This window comes from Apaloderma vittatum, unplaced genomic scaffold (assembly GCF_000703405.1).
Source record: "Apaloderma vittatum isolate BGI_N311 unplaced genomic scaffold, ASM70340v1 scaffold21267, whole genome shotgun sequence".
Classification (NCBI taxonomy): Eukaryota; Metazoa; Chordata; class Aves; order Trogoniformes; family Trogonidae; genus Apaloderma; species Apaloderma vittatum.
Genome location: NW_009724829.1, coordinates 14,257 through 28,426, shown reverse-complemented (window position 1 = coordinate 28,426; position 14,170 = coordinate 14,257). Strand labels below are relative to the sequence as shown.

The window sequence follows — 14,170 nt, the reverse complement described above, 5'->3', positions numbered from 1 at the left end:
TTTCCACAGGAGCCACAAGCATATTTCCCAGCTATGCCTCCCTAAGGAGCCCAGCCTGGCTGGAGGAAATGTAAATTAATATAGAGAAAAAATGTGCAAATCAGTGAGTGGGAGCCCAGCCCGGCAGGGACCCTGCTGTCACAGCTCAATACCTGCAGCGCCAGTATATAAATGTTATGGCCAACTTCCCGGGGGGAAACCTCAGCATTTTCACACTCCTCCTCCTGCAGATAGGCCTTCTTAATCATCTTCTGAATCACGTCGACCTGGAAGGCAGCAGAGGGACAGTGAGCTTCTCCCCATCTCCTTGCCTCAGCTTCCTCCTCTGGCCATGAACAGCTCTGGGAAAATCATTATGTGAGGATGCTCATACAAAGGTGGTGACCAGCAGGATGGTCATTGGATTGCAAACCAGAAACCACATCAGGACCCACAGGCAGGAGAGGTCCAGCCTTGGCCCAGAGCGGGGCTGGGGGCTCACTGGGGCAAGGCTGGGGGTCTTTCAACTGTCCACGCTCACCAGTTCCTGCGGGCGGAGGCTGATGAGGATCCGCTCAGCGTTTTCGCTGTCATGTCTGCTCTCCATGAGTGCCAAGAGGAGCTTGGAGGCATTGTCCTGGAGAGGAAAAGCCTTTGCTGAGGGGACCTGTGCCCTGTCACTGCCCAGGGTGGGCAGAAACCCCCTGTGTACTGGTCAGCTGGAACTCCCCCACACTAGAGGCACCCGAGCCTCACACAGTCCCACCAAACCTACCTGCTCCCGCACTCAGGACCTGCCACATGCACAGTCCCCAGCACAGCAGCCACTGCATCCCACCGCCCACCCCACGGCCGTGCCGGCAAGTCCACGCAGTGACACGTACACACGCGTGCCCACCAGCCCAGCCCGGGGCTGAGCCTACCTTCAGCTGCAGGACCAGGTCCATGCGGTACTTGCAGAGGGGGCTGATGTCGTTCAGGATGAGGGCTGTGATGATGTCGATCCCATTGGACTCGTGAGTCACGATGCAGCTCTAGGGGAGCAATGCAATGCTGTTAATCCTGCCAACACTGCCAGTCCCACTCCAACACAGCCCAGGTCCAAAACGGGACCCTGCCTCGTTACGCCAGGAGCCCCAACCCTGTCTCTGTGGAAAGGGCAGTGTTTGTACCATTGCATTATTTAACCCCCATCTGCATCCCCATATTATCTAACCACACCGTAGCTCATAACCTGGGCAGCATCCCTGTGCAGCCCCCTGGCATCCTCTTGCTGCCCATGTTCTGCTCCTATTCACATCCTGAAACCAAAAGCCAGCCCTGTCCCTGCTGCTTTCCCACACACCCTCCTCCAAATCGTCCCTTGGGCATCCCCGATCACTGGGATGAGGTGCCCTAGGAATGACCCAGACCTGCAGAGAAAGCCACAGACCTGGTTCTCGTGGCAGGGCCCTTGGCAGTACTCGGTGAGGGTCTCCAGGGTCTGGGTGATGAGGGCCACGTTGTACTCGTTGATGTAGAGGCCCAGCAGCCCCAGCCCCCCCGTGGTGCTGCCACACATGATGTCGAGGAACTGGAGTGTCTCACACACTAGATTGTAGTTGGTTTTGTTGTTCTGGCACCGGAGGAAGTTCTGTCAAGCAAAGCCTGCAGTTACGGGGCTGAGCGACGTTGTGCTGATGGTGGAGGGGAACGTCCTGACTCCCCTCCCAACAACCCCTCCAGCTGCAGTTCCATGGAGAATTGAGCTGGGGCTACCCCTGTAACGTGCAGAGCTCTGAGAGCAACACTCAGCCCCACAGACACGGTTGAACAGCTCCTTCCACAATGCAACAGTGCATTTGCAGATGGGGAAACTGAGGCACGGAGTGGCTGGTGCGATGGTTTTTTTGGACCAAAGCGGGGCAGAGCCCAGCCTTTCCACAGCCCGTTCCCACGACCTCTATCCCAAAGCCAGACCCCAGCAGCCCCCGTAACCAACCTGCAGGTCCCGGTTGTGGTTCTCGCAGAGCAGCTGCAGGAAGCGCAGGATGGGCTCCATGATCAGGACTGTCACCCCCATTTCATTGTTCTGACCCTGCTCCCCAGTGTCATGGCCCTTCCGAAAGCCTATGGCCATCGGGTATCGGGAGGGGGTGCCAGGCATCAGGAAGGTGTCTCCTCGTCCTAGAGGGGATCCCAACCTCGTTAGCATCGGGCTGTCTGACGAGACAGATGTTGGCTCTACCAACGGAACAGGGTCCTACCTTTGGTGCCAGGGTCAGGCTCCTCTTTGTCCTCACGAGGCTTGTTCCCGATGTCGCTCATGTTCACAGACACCGTCGACTTGGTCTCCTGCTGCGCCTTCTTCATCCGGTCGTGCAACACTTTGAAGAACTTCTCGGACTTCTTGTCGCTCGTCATGAGGTTATAAAAGGATTTCTGGGAGGAGGAAGGACAGACACTCAAGTCTCCACCGTGGGGTTCAAACCGTCCCCACCTTTCCTTCTGATTCTGTAGCCTCCAGCACTCAAGACCTTGACTGAGATAACCTGGTGAGCAGGTTTTTTTCTACACAACAGCCCTGGACGTGACAGTGCTCTCGGATGTACGGGGACGGATCGTCCCCTGCCACTGTGCTCTCCTTTACCCTCAGCAGGGTTAGAGAAAGAGCAAGCAGCAATTACAGCAGCTCCAGGCCAGGAACCCTAATGGGTTTTGCATGTACAATTTTTCAGCTTCCCCGTGATAAAGTATCCAAGATAGCCCAGGAGTTATCACCCGGAGCCATTTTAGCAATTCCCGGCAGAGGGCATCAGCATTACTCCAGAACCAGCCTGCACCAACCTGCCCCTTTTGCAGCCCTCGAGGAGCTGGAAAATCCCAAACCAGACCAGATTCCTGCAGTTCATCCTCTGGACAGCCAGCCAACACACACAACAGTGTTTTAGCAAAGCCTGCTTGGCCCAGGGGCCAACCCAGGACTGAGAACTGCCCTGCACCCACGTCTTCCAAGCGTCGGGAGCATCACACCGCGCACATCAAAGCGCGGCTGCCCAGCCAGGGCTCAGCACCTGGATCTCGGTGTTGCCTCCATCCAGCAGCCGGATGGCAAGCAGGATGCTCTCTTGGAAGATCTTCTCGTTCTTGGTGTTCATGATGAGGTCAGCCACCAACTTGGTGGCCCCTTCCCGGTCCAGCCGGCACTGGACAGCAGCGATAGCGGACCAGTCCTGGTCTTGGCCTGCACGAGAGGACATGGATGGATGTGATGCTGTGGGAGTGCAGGAGAAAGAGCACAGCTAAATCACTCCCAGCTCCATCCCTTCATCTCCCCACATCCTTTACTCCCACGGAGGTGGGCGACCCGCTACAGACCTGATCCCATCCTGGCTCGGGAGCCAGGAATTTGAGGTGTATGTGAGCTGTGCAGAGAGACAGGGAAGGCACAGGACAGGGACACTCACCTCCGCCAGCAGCATCCATGACTTCTCCTTTGGAGCTGGACTTCTTGTTCTGCAGGTAATTGTTCAGGAGCATTTTCCGCAGCAGGTTGCCCTGCCAAGACAAATAAACGTCACGAGTCTCCCAACGCCCGGGCCAGCACTTAGAGCAGAACGAGGCTGAGGACCTGTGGGCTGCAGTGGGGAGGGCACTGGGTGGTGGGGACTGCATGGCTGAGGAGCAGGTCTGGGGACGTGCCGTGGGACCCTGGTGCTCACCCTCTCACCGTACTTGTTCCTCTTCACCAGCATCTGCTGCAGAGTCCTCAGCACCTTGATGCACAGCTTCTCCTCCGTCTCCATGAGGTCCTTGGTGTGCTGCACCAGCCTGGTATGGCAGAGCTACCATCACACAGAGGGACAAGGGGGTCCCCAAGGGAACTGTCCCCACCACCCCTCCAGGCTGCGAGCACACGCTGGGATGCACAACCCACAAAAGATGAAGGTCACCAGCCCCTCCCAGCAACCCCTGAGCCATCTGCAGAACATCCTCACTTGGACAGGAAACCTCCGCTCTCGCATCGCTGAAACGCCTCCGTCCCCTCCATGAAAAGCAGCTCCGGCCGGGGGAGGACATCCACCAGGACAGACAGCTCAGCCTCCACCAGTGGCTTCAGGCGATCCTCCAAGGCGCTGATGATGTCCTGCAAGTCACAGCACACACCTTTAGGGCCAATACACGCCTAGGAGACGCGAGCACGGGCGACGGACCCTGCAATGCCAGCGCCTTCTCGCTGTCACGCACTGATCCATGCCACTGCCGCCTCCTTGACCCATACCTGCAGCTTCTCTATGATGTTCTTGTAGTCCCACTGGTTGGGGGTGGTGGAAACCCGGGGGAAGGTCCGTGTGGCCGTCTTGTAGCTGGACGTGTTCCTCTGCACGGTGCTGGTGGAGCTGCTGTTGAGCAGGGAGCTGACATGGGCATCCAGGTCCATGGGCAGCGCGATGGAGCGGCTCTTGGCTGCAGGAGATGGAGTCGAGGTTGGGGACAGCCACAACCCAAGCCCCATCAACTGGGTCCTACCACAGTGCTTTGGGCTGGGGACCCCTTCTTCAGCTCTTCATTTGCAGCAGAGATTTGGGCTAAATACAAGAGTAAACTCCCCCAGGGTACTGAAGGGTGGAGCATTTCGATCTATCCCTCCCCACTGCAGCACAACATTGCTCACAGCTCCCCCCCAGCCCAACGGAGGATGGAAAGAGGCACCTTCCCCAGTTTTCGGTTGGGAAAGCCCAGCATGGAGATGTTGTAAGCACCCTGGCTTCAATTATAAAGGGAAATCCCCACCCAGTGTCTAACCACCGAGCAATCCTTTCCGTGGTGACTCAGCGCTAACAACCCTCATCCCGAGCCAGGCTGAGGGCAAAGTCCTTCCGAGGGAAAACCACCATAAATGCTGGCTTTGTTTCTCCAGCAAGGAACACACCAGGGATCTCCCAACCAAGCTCTTAGTTCCGTTATCCCCACACCACCCTAGTCATGCCTGGAGAAGTAGCTCAAAAAAATAAGAAAAAAAAAAAAAAGACACCACCACCCACATCCCAGAGCCAAACCTCCCCACTCCTGGCCAGCAGCGTCCCACCAGGGCACCTGGCCAGGACCTGCCATATAATATAATAATTAAAAAAATCAGATGGTTTTCAAAAATAAGGCGTCCAAGCGTCCCAGGGCGTGGTGCAGGGAGCCAGCCCCGGCACGGAGCTCTTGGCAGTGCCTGGGCTTGGTCAGGGACGACGGCTCTTGCTCGCTGCCACAGCGGAGGCAGCCAGGGGTGGTTGCATCCTCCTGTGGGGAACCCAGCATCCCCCGGCAGGGCTCCTTACCGACCATGGCCAGTGTGCGGATGCAGGCTTCCACCGAGCTCTTGTGCTGCTGCTGCAGCCAGGGACACTCCAGCAGCCTCGTGGTGGACTGGAGAAGCTGCACCACAATGGTCTGGTGGGTCTGCAGGAGACAGCAGGTATGTATCACCGCAAGGCGTTGTTTTGGGCGGGCTGAGTGAGCCCCTTTCCTCTCCCTGCCAAGGTTGGCCACGCAGCGCTTCGTTACCTGCAGCGAGGTGCTGTTCTCTGAGAAGGGGGAGCTGAAAAACGCGTTGATGGTGTCCAGCACCACTGTCAGCACGTACTTCTCCAGCGTAGGATCTGGCAGGCGTTTCTCTCGCTTCTTGCACATCTGTGAGGAGAAGGGAGGATGCTGATGGCACCAGAAGGAGGTGAGCATACATCCTGGATGGATGCTGCTGGGACTTTGCTGAACCAAGGGACGTGGCTGGTGATGCAACCCCTGGGTCTACACCAGAGAGGTCTGACTGCTCCCCGGCCTCAAGCACGGCAACTACACAAGTCCCCATGGTGTCCACACCCCACGTCTGGCTCCCCAAGCTTCAAGAGTCTCTGTGACACCAACCTGTCTCCATCCGAAACAGCAGCCACTGCTGCTGTGTGCCGCCCACTCAACCCTCCCCCACCACCCGTTCCCCACCGAAAACACCAGCCACTGCTGCTGTGTCCCTCCCACTCAACCCTCCCCACACACCCGGGCCATGTCCAGGGTGAAGTTCTCAAAGAGAGTCCAGATGTGGTTGCTGGTGTAGATCTCCTTCATCTCCACCTCCGTGTCCACGTAGCAGTGGTTGACAAAGTTCACATAGGCCATCTTCACCTGCCAGGGAGGGAGGGAGAAGGGTCACCATCAGGAGAAGGCAATCAGTGCAAAGCTACTGGCACCCTCCCACCGTCCTCGCTGGGCACTCCGTACCTCCGTGATGCAATCCTCATGTGTCACCACCCGCACCACGTCCTCCAAGGGCAGCAGGGACGTGCACTTGATCTCCGTGTAGACGTTCTTGCCCTCGGCACAGGCAGCCAACAGGTCCACCAGTGAGATGTGGTACATCAGCGGGCTGTTCTCCTCCACCCCATCCCTGGCTGCTGTCATCATCTCCAAGAGGGTGGCCAGTGAAGCCTTGTCATTGTAGAAAACCACCACATCATCCCCGGCGTTGGTGAGCTGCAAGGGAGGGTCAGTGGTCACTGCTCCAGAGAAGGAGGGTCAGAAACCTCGCGAGGCAGAAAGCGGTGTCCTCTGCAGGGGGACGACAAGAGGGAGCACCCAGTGCCACACATTTGCAAGGAAAACCAAATCAACACAATCAACTTGTGGGACTGTAAAATGGTTATTTGCTCTTGGACCTTTCGTTAAGCTCTTGGAGATGCTTCCCGCTCCAGGGAGAAGCTGGCATGGCTGGGAAGGGTCTTCCTCAAGGAAGAAGCCAACTGTGCACATCCCAGGAGCTGTGCCCTGCTTCCCCACGCTCACAGCTCACGGGCTGGAGGGACAAGTGCTCACCTCGGTCATGATCATGTCCTGGCACTTCTTGACGTACTTGCCCTCAGCCTTGATGATGGTGTGCAGGAAGTCGAGGTACTGGACGTGGCGGCCATGGGTGGCCACGCAGTGGATGAAGTGTTGCGGCACCGTCTCGTTGATCTCGGAGCAGAGCTGGTAGTTGTTGAGGAAGATGTGCTGCATCGTCTCAGCCTCCAAGAGCTGTAGGACCAGGGGAGCAGAGTGAGGCTGGAGCGCTGCATTGAACAGCCTCTCATCCTGCCCTAACTCTTCCTCTGCTGGGGTCTCCTCCTGGCTTTTGTATCTCTTCCTCTCAGCTCCGGGAGCTGTACTGAAGTCTCTCCCTGTGACCACTCTTCGGTCCCCTCTCCTTACCCCTGGGGTCAGGAACAGGTTGAGGTGTTTGTGCAGCAGGGCTTGGTTTTCCTGATTGCCAGCACAAAACTTCTGCAGGAACTGGTGGGTGAATTTCAGGATCTCCATCATCTTGGCATCACCCTGAGGAAAGGCAGAGAAGAGAAACACCCCGAGTCGGCGAGAGGAGGAGAGCGGCATCAGGCTGCTGCCCCTCCTGCCCTGGAGGTCCCTGCAGCCCCGTCCCCTTGCCCTGGGCACTTCAGGACCAGCCAGTGTCTGCCCACCCACCTTCTCATAAGGGATCTGCAGCAGATCCAGCATCACTTTGTGAGCGTCCATGTTCTTCAGAAGGCGCTGCTGCTTCTTGCGCACTTGCTCTCCGACCCCGCACATCTTATTTAGCCGCTCCAGGATCTGGGGAGAGAAGGACCGTGGCAGAAGGGAAAAAAGCTTGGGAGCCCATCAGGATGACCACCAGCCCTGGAGGCTTGCTTGCCCTCCATAAACCCAGGTGCTCCCTGCATCACTTGCAAATCTTGGCACCCTCCTCAGAAATCCTCCTTGCGATGCCACGCAGGGAGCCTTTGTACCCGTCACCAACCCTCTCCTCTCCAGTCCTCAGTACAAGGCTGCCTCAAGAGCCCCGGGGATGTAACAGGGCTCCTCCTTGCGATGAGCTGGCAGGAACAAGCCCTGGCTTGGACTTGCTTCCGCTGAAGCACAGGAGAGCTTGGAAGTCTTCCCTATAATTTCAACCATTCTCTTCTTGCTGGTGCATCTGTGCCAACCCAGGCCAGGCAGAGAGTCCTGGAACTGCCCTGGGGAGGGCATTCGGTCTCACTTACCCCTTTGACTATCTGATAGTTCTCGCTGCTCTTCTCTCCTGGAGCAATGACCTCTTCATCAGCAGCATGCTGCAAGAGACAGGAACACCACCAGGGTCCCACTGCACCTCTCCAAAGCTCTGCAGAACCCTCCCTGGCCCTTCTCTTCCAAGGAGTGGGGTGCACGGCCCATCCAGAGGCGTGAGGTGTTGGATTGAAGTGAGCTGCACCTCTGCCTCCCACTTCTCCCAAAGCCGGTTCCCAGCATCTTGCTCTGGGCTCTCACCTCTTTCTTCTCCTTCTTGTTGCCCTCCACTGTGCTGTCCCCTTTGCTGCTGCCCTTCTTGTCCACCCAGAGCTCCGACTTCTCCACCATGGTGCGGAGTTTGTCCAGCTCCGACTTGATCACCTTGTAGTTCTCAACATCTTGGGCTGAGATCAGGAGCTGAACCTGCAGCAACATTCCCAGGGGTTTCCAGCTTGGGGCATGAACCCTATTCTCCTCTTCTGCCAAACCTCCCTCCCAAGGAAAGGTGCCAGGACCCATCCCATGCCCTGCACCCACAGCCAAGCATGGAAGTAGAGGTGCTCCAGAGCAGCGCTGCAACAGTGTTACCTGCTTGAAGGTGTGCAAGACCTCCTGCCTCTGGCTGAAGTGCTTGAAGAGGAGCTGCAGGGAGCCGGAGATGAGCGGCGGGTAGTCGTGCATCGTCAGGTGGATCAGCACCCGCAGAAACATCCTCCCTCCCTCGTCATCCACCTCTAACATGCTGCTCGTCTTCCTGAAGCCGGGACGAAAGCGCTTCGTGTTAGCAGCCACGCGGGAGCTTGTGCGTGCTCAGTCACCCCTCGGGGCTGACGGGGACAGCTGCATTAGCCTTTAGAGCCTCATCTTCCTCATCACCTGCAGCTCTCAGCCTCGGCAGTATGGACAGGAGAGGAAGAGCCCTATGGCCAGGCTAATTATGCACCGGAGGGGGCAGGGACTCACCCCACACCGAACATGGCTTCTGCGTGCTCCCCAATCCGGTCCAGGTTCATGGCTGCAGCTGAAGGGAGAAGAAAGGGAGATGAAAGGGACGGCCACCGTGATCCCTGCATCACCTGCAGCTCTCAGCCTCGGCAGTATGGACAGGAGAGGAAGAGCCCTATGGCCAGGCTAATTATGCACCGGAGGGGGCAGGGACTCACCCCACACCGAACATGGCTTCTGCGTGCTCCCCAATCCGGTCCAGGTTCATGGCTGCAGCTGAAGGGAGAAGAAAGGGAGATGAAAGGGACGGCCACCGTGATCCCTGTGCACCGGAGGAAACTCAACAGGGACCAACCCAGCCCCCTGGCTCCTGCTCCGAGCATCCATGATGGACACAAGACGCCTTATCCCATCTGCACAAACCCCAGCCCCCACCATGCTCTCTGCCAGGCACCTCCGGGACCTGCCCCCCCCCCCGCCTGCGTGTCCCCAGCCTGTGGGGTTGGCTGAGTGGAAGGTGTACCAGGAGCAAAGTGGAAGAGTTACTTGTGGAGTCAAAGGCTGGAGCCGTCCCGTCGGCCGCACTGTCCTGCATGGGGTAGACTTCCACAAACTCCTTCTTGAAGACGGAAAGCAGGTAGGAAATTCTGTAGTCCAGCCGCACGTTCAGGATGAACTGGTAGCAGTGAAGAAGAAACAAGCAACAATGAGTGTCCTCTTCACGTCAGCTGTCTCTTTGCATCAGAAACCCACGTCCTCCCCTCACCGCCCCATCCCGCTGGGCCCACCTGCAGATCCACAACGCTTTTCCCACCCCACTGGCTCCAACCTGCAAGATCTCCAGGATCTTCAGCTTGGTCTCCATCACCACAATGTTCTCGCTCTCAATGCTCCTCCCTCTGTCCACTTGCTCAGGGGCAGACCCAGCACTGAGGCTCGGGGGGCTGAAGATGGACTGCTTCCTGCTCAGCACCATGGTGGACATCATCTGCCCAACGCCCTGGATCGACCTCCGCACGTTCTTCCCTATAGAGGCAGCCACAGTGGGCAGAGTTAATGAAAATGAAAGGGAGGTGGCAAAGGACCAAGGGAAGGACTCACTCAGACTGGAAAACGCTGCAGATATGAATGAGACCACAGAAACACTTACGGAGCAGGGACTTACCCGTCACCTCGTCGTTGTAGACTGCCCCCATCATCAGCTGAGGGTTCTGGACGCAGTCGATGATGCCCAGCAGCGTCCGTGTCAGGCGCAGCAGCTCACTGAAGCTGTAGAAGCCGAAGTAGATGAGGTTGTGGGCAAGGCTGACGACCTGGGAAAGGACAAGGCAATTCCAGAACCTCGCCGTGCTCGAGGCTGAGCACGATAAGCAGAAACAGGGCAAGAGGGATGTCAGCGTGGCCACCACCATTGCAGAGGCGTTTGCAGCCAAAGCGTGCCAGCGCATCCTGCAGCGCGTCAGTGGCATCGGCAGGACTCGCACCTCGAAGGTGAGCTTGTTCTTCTCCTCGTTGGCGAAGGGCACTGCCTCGCTCACCACGTTGTTGAGGTAGTCCTCCACGAACTCCATGGTGCTGGCAAACTTGTTCTTCTTGTCATCGCGTGAGGCGTTGAGGTTGGAGTCGTAGCTGTGAGGGGAGATGGTGGGGGTGAGCTGGATGGCAGGAGGACTCCTTGCTCCCAGCCTGGAAGGAGCACTCTCCAGGCAGCTGCTGAGCCATCACGGCCAGAAGTGATGCTCATGACTGTGATGGACCCCGCTTCCTTCTTAAGGCTGAGACCTGCCAAATTCGCTCCACAAATGATCCCTCCCAGCCTCTGCCAAAGCCAAGCCAGTCCCTACAGTGGATGGCACCTGCCATCCCACCTCCTGCCTTGCCCCTCAAAGCTGCTGTGAGGCCCAACGTGTCTCACTCTTTGATCGTGATTGCCGTGGGGATCTCGGTCCAGAGCCGCGCAAACTTCACGGGCATCACCAGCTCCTGGGGGTCCCTGTCCACGTGCACGTGCAACATGAGGTGGCAGAAGGACGCCCGGAGGTCGAAGGGCAGCATCTCATCTGCCATGCAGAGGAAGATCAGGTCCACACCCAGCTGCTGGGAGATCTCCTTGATGGCCAAGTACTGGCGATCCAGGCACATGCGGGCAAAGAGCTTCAGCTGGTACCTGCCCAGGGATGAGGGGGAGAGGGAGTGAGGCCGTGCAATCCTCAGCCCCTCACCAGGAGAGAAGACGCTGCAGGATCGTCACCTGTAGTAGCTGAGGACGTTCTCATCATGGGCATTGCCAGCCCGGGCCTCCTGCGCCAGCTGCCGGATGCTTTTCTCATGGTGGTCGTTGTTCTTGTCTGTCCAGGTGAGCCAGACCTCCTCCTCTGAGTACTCGATGCTCAGGTACTCGTGGGTCTGGGACATCTCCTTCACTGGCCTCAGCCTGGGAGAGAAAAGAGGTAAAACTGGAGATGCTCCCGTGGACAGGCAGCAGCTGCACCCCAAGGGGTGACGGGGGTTTTGCCAAGGCACCGCAGGAGCTGGTGGAAGGCAAGGCCAGGCACCAGACCCCGAACACGGAAAGCCTCTGCCCTTGGCTACCCACTCAGTTTTGATGAGGATGTCGCTGTTCTTTGGGTCCAGCACGCACTTGCAGATCAGCTCCTGGGTGACGGGGATGGCAATGTGGTTGGATACGCACAGGTCCGAGAGGTAATCCAAAAACCTACAGAGCAGAGACAGAGCTGTAGTAGTCCAAAAACCAACAGAGCTGTGAAAGTGGGGGTCCCGAGGGGCTCTTCCCACCTCTGGTCAAGGCACATCCCACCCATCCCACAGCACAAAACCCTTTGGGACGGGGCCTTTCGGGACACGCACCGTGGCTCGCGGTTCTTGCGCACCAGGCTGACGAAGGTCTCCACCTCAGTCTTCGTGATGTGCTTCTCCAGCAGCTTGCGGTTGTTGTGCAGCAGGGCCGTGATGGTGTCCTCGGCCAGGATGTCGTAGCCGATCTGAGACTGCATCATGCCGAACTGCTTGGCGATGTGCTCCTGGAGCGGCCAGAGAGGGGGTGAGCAGGTGGGGTGCCGGGGTGCAATGGCCCCTGCCCTACCGAGACCTTGGCAGCCCCCCAAGGCTTTGCAACACGGGGCAGGGATGGGGGAGTGACCCTGTCACCTGCCACGCACCTGGTTCTTGCGATAGTCCTCCTGGGAGTGCCGGAGCACGCGGTAGCACAGCCGAAACATGTACTGGTAGGGAGCGTTTTTCTGGTCTGACAGCTCTTCCAGCCGCACCAGGGGACCTTCCCCACCCTTGTCCTTGAAGGGGGCTTTCAGGATCCCAAAGATCTGCCCAAAAATAGAGATGATGTGTGTTGCATCCCGCTCCACAGCGTCACCTGCACTCATGGCTGGGCACCAGTCGTGCTTGCCAGGAGGGTTGAGTGCACAACTGGGGCATGAGCTGGAGACCAGCTACACCTCCTTCACAGGGCGTCCTAGGTCCCTGGCCTCCAGCACACCCCTGGGCAGAAAAGGACATCTCTACTTGATCTCACTTGGATGCAGGGCCCCAGGGCCACTCACCTGCTTCAGGATGTTCTGTTCCCGCATCAGCTTCTGCCGCTCCCGGTTGGGCTTGGTCACCACGATGTCCAGCACGTTCTGACCGTTGTTGGGGACATCGCTGACAAAAAACACCAAGTCCTCCAGCAGCTGGATCACAAACCTGCAAAGGGGCAGGGCGCAAGTGGGGTATTGGGATTCTCCAGCCAGGGGGGCTGCTCACCCACCCCATGCAGTCCACCCAGACCTGGCTCCCTGCGATGATGCCAGCGCATTTTGGAGAACCAAAGCTCATGTTCACGGCTGCCATGGAAGCTGTTGGTTGATCCCCCCCTCCCTGCTACAAGCTAACAGCTGCCCTGAAGCAAGAGCTTCCACTGCCCCTATGGAAACTGTACGTGCCAGAGTAAATGCTCTTTGCTTGTGCTTCACACCAGGGATTTTGCATTTAACGCCTCTGCCCCCTTGGTCACCTTTGCGGGACCCGGGCAGGCGGGCTGGCAGGGCGGAAGCGGCTCACTCTGTCCCGTGGCGATCTGTGTTTGCTCAGGAAGCACCAAGAACCCACCCACCTAAAAATAACACTGTGACTAACCCGGCCGCCCCTATCGTGGAGCCATCTCTCAGCCCCTCGGATATTTTTCTAGCGGCAAAGGAGGGGCCGGAGCGGGGCTGCGGCGTTATCTGGTTTCCTCGCCAGGCTTCTGGGAGAAGCAGGCGTGGATTTGGGTTGTGGGCAGGAAAACAAGACAGCGCTGGCACCAAGACCCAGGCAGGGTCTCCATCCTGCAGTGATGCTGGAGGGCCCTTGGAGGAACCCAGCATGGTCCCATCCCTCCTAGAGAAATGACTTTTTTTACCTCCGGTCATTCTGGCTGAGAAAACCTTCGTTCATCTTGTCCACCACGTTGGCCAACATCGAGCTGGCGTCGTTGGCAAAGTCCAGGTCCCGGATCTCAGACACGGGCACAGAGACGATGGCGAAGGCTTCTTTGTCTTCTTTAGTGGGGCACGTGCCCAGCTGGGAAGCAACAGGGAAACAGCATCACACAGACAGGGCAATGCCAGGGATGTCCCCACCACCTGCCACCAACCTAGTGAAGTCCGTGACCCAGTTTGTTCCCATCAGAACAACTGGGGTAGGCTCTAGGTTACTGGGATAGGCTCGAGGCCAGTATCCAGCCACCTCCTTGAATCATCAGAGTATTTCAGTCCCTGGATAAAGCCGGGATGCTGGGTGAGGAGCATGCTCAGAGCTGTCGGGGAACAGGGGATAAATCCATGCCTGGGAGGAGGGAGCGGGGCCGTACCATGAGACGAATGGGCCTCTCCTCGTCGATGTCAATGGGCACGTTGGTGCTCTGGATCCAGGTGTTGGTGCAGAGGTGTCGTAGCCTCACGTAGGAGTTCCTGCAAATGGCACAGCGTCCTGGTGAGCGATCCCCACACGGGACGCGCCAGCGCCCGCCACCTCCCCCAGCACCCGTCGAAGCCCCCACAAGACTAGACTTGCCAAAAATTCCACTCTGCGCAATGAAACCTTCCTTTTTGACTCCAACCCCTCCACGGCAACGCATCCTCACGTACCGCGGGACGAAGGAGTCCGTCTTCTGCAGCGTGGTGGGTGCCAGCTCGAACAGGGA

The 14,170-nt window shown here is 58.0% G+C and overlaps 1 protein-coding gene across 1 annotated transcript in view; it reads right to left on the bottom strand.

Moving 5' to 3' along the window:
• The window catches only part of ITPR3 (inositol 1,4,5-trisphosphate receptor, type 3), a gene marked incomplete at its 5' end in the record, with an annotated part of 29,509 nt that overhangs the window by 8,282 nt on the left and 7,057 nt on the right, over positions 1-14,170 (bottom strand). Inside the window, 35 exons of the mRNA XM_009872681.1 lie at positions 132-248; positions 515-616; positions 903-1,013; positions 1,412-1,612; positions 1,961-2,145; positions 2,226-2,400; positions 3,033-3,202; positions 3,426-3,516; positions 3,681-3,789; positions 3,957-4,105; positions 4,241-4,425; positions 5,289-5,409; positions 5,515-5,640; positions 6,004-6,129; positions 6,226-6,477; positions 6,817-7,017; positions 7,192-7,314; positions 7,462-7,587; positions 8,019-8,087; positions 8,284-8,448; positions 8,614-8,779; positions 9,189-9,246; positions 9,517-9,646; positions 9,800-9,996; positions 10,136-10,283; positions 10,455-10,599; positions 10,886-11,137; positions 11,222-11,404; positions 11,567-11,686; positions 11,839-12,011; positions 12,150-12,311; positions 12,549-12,690; positions 13,388-13,548; positions 13,838-13,937; positions 14,115-14,170. Of these exons, the coding sequence (XP_009870983.1) occupies positions 132-248; positions 515-616; positions 903-1,013; positions 1,412-1,612; positions 1,961-2,145; positions 2,226-2,400; positions 3,033-3,202; positions 3,426-3,516; positions 3,681-3,789; positions 3,957-4,105; positions 4,241-4,425; positions 5,289-5,409; positions 5,515-5,640; positions 6,004-6,129; positions 6,226-6,477; positions 6,817-7,017; positions 7,192-7,314; positions 7,462-7,587; positions 8,019-8,087; positions 8,284-8,448; positions 8,614-8,779; positions 9,189-9,246; positions 9,517-9,646; positions 9,800-9,996; positions 10,136-10,283; positions 10,455-10,599; positions 10,886-11,137; positions 11,222-11,404; positions 11,567-11,686; positions 11,839-12,011; positions 12,150-12,311; positions 12,549-12,690; positions 13,388-13,548; positions 13,838-13,937; positions 14,115-14,170 (5,097 nt within the window). The remainder of the gene's footprint in view (positions 1-131; positions 249-514; positions 617-902; positions 1,014-1,411; positions 1,613-1,960; positions 2,146-2,225; positions 2,401-3,032; positions 3,203-3,425; positions 3,517-3,680; positions 3,790-3,956; positions 4,106-4,240; positions 4,426-5,288; positions 5,410-5,514; positions 5,641-6,003; positions 6,130-6,225; positions 6,478-6,816; positions 7,018-7,191; positions 7,315-7,461; positions 7,588-8,018; positions 8,088-8,283; positions 8,449-8,613; positions 8,780-9,188; positions 9,247-9,516; positions 9,647-9,799; positions 9,997-10,135; positions 10,284-10,454; positions 10,600-10,885; positions 11,138-11,221; positions 11,405-11,566; positions 11,687-11,838; positions 12,012-12,149; positions 12,312-12,548; positions 12,691-13,387; positions 13,549-13,837; positions 13,938-14,114) is intronic.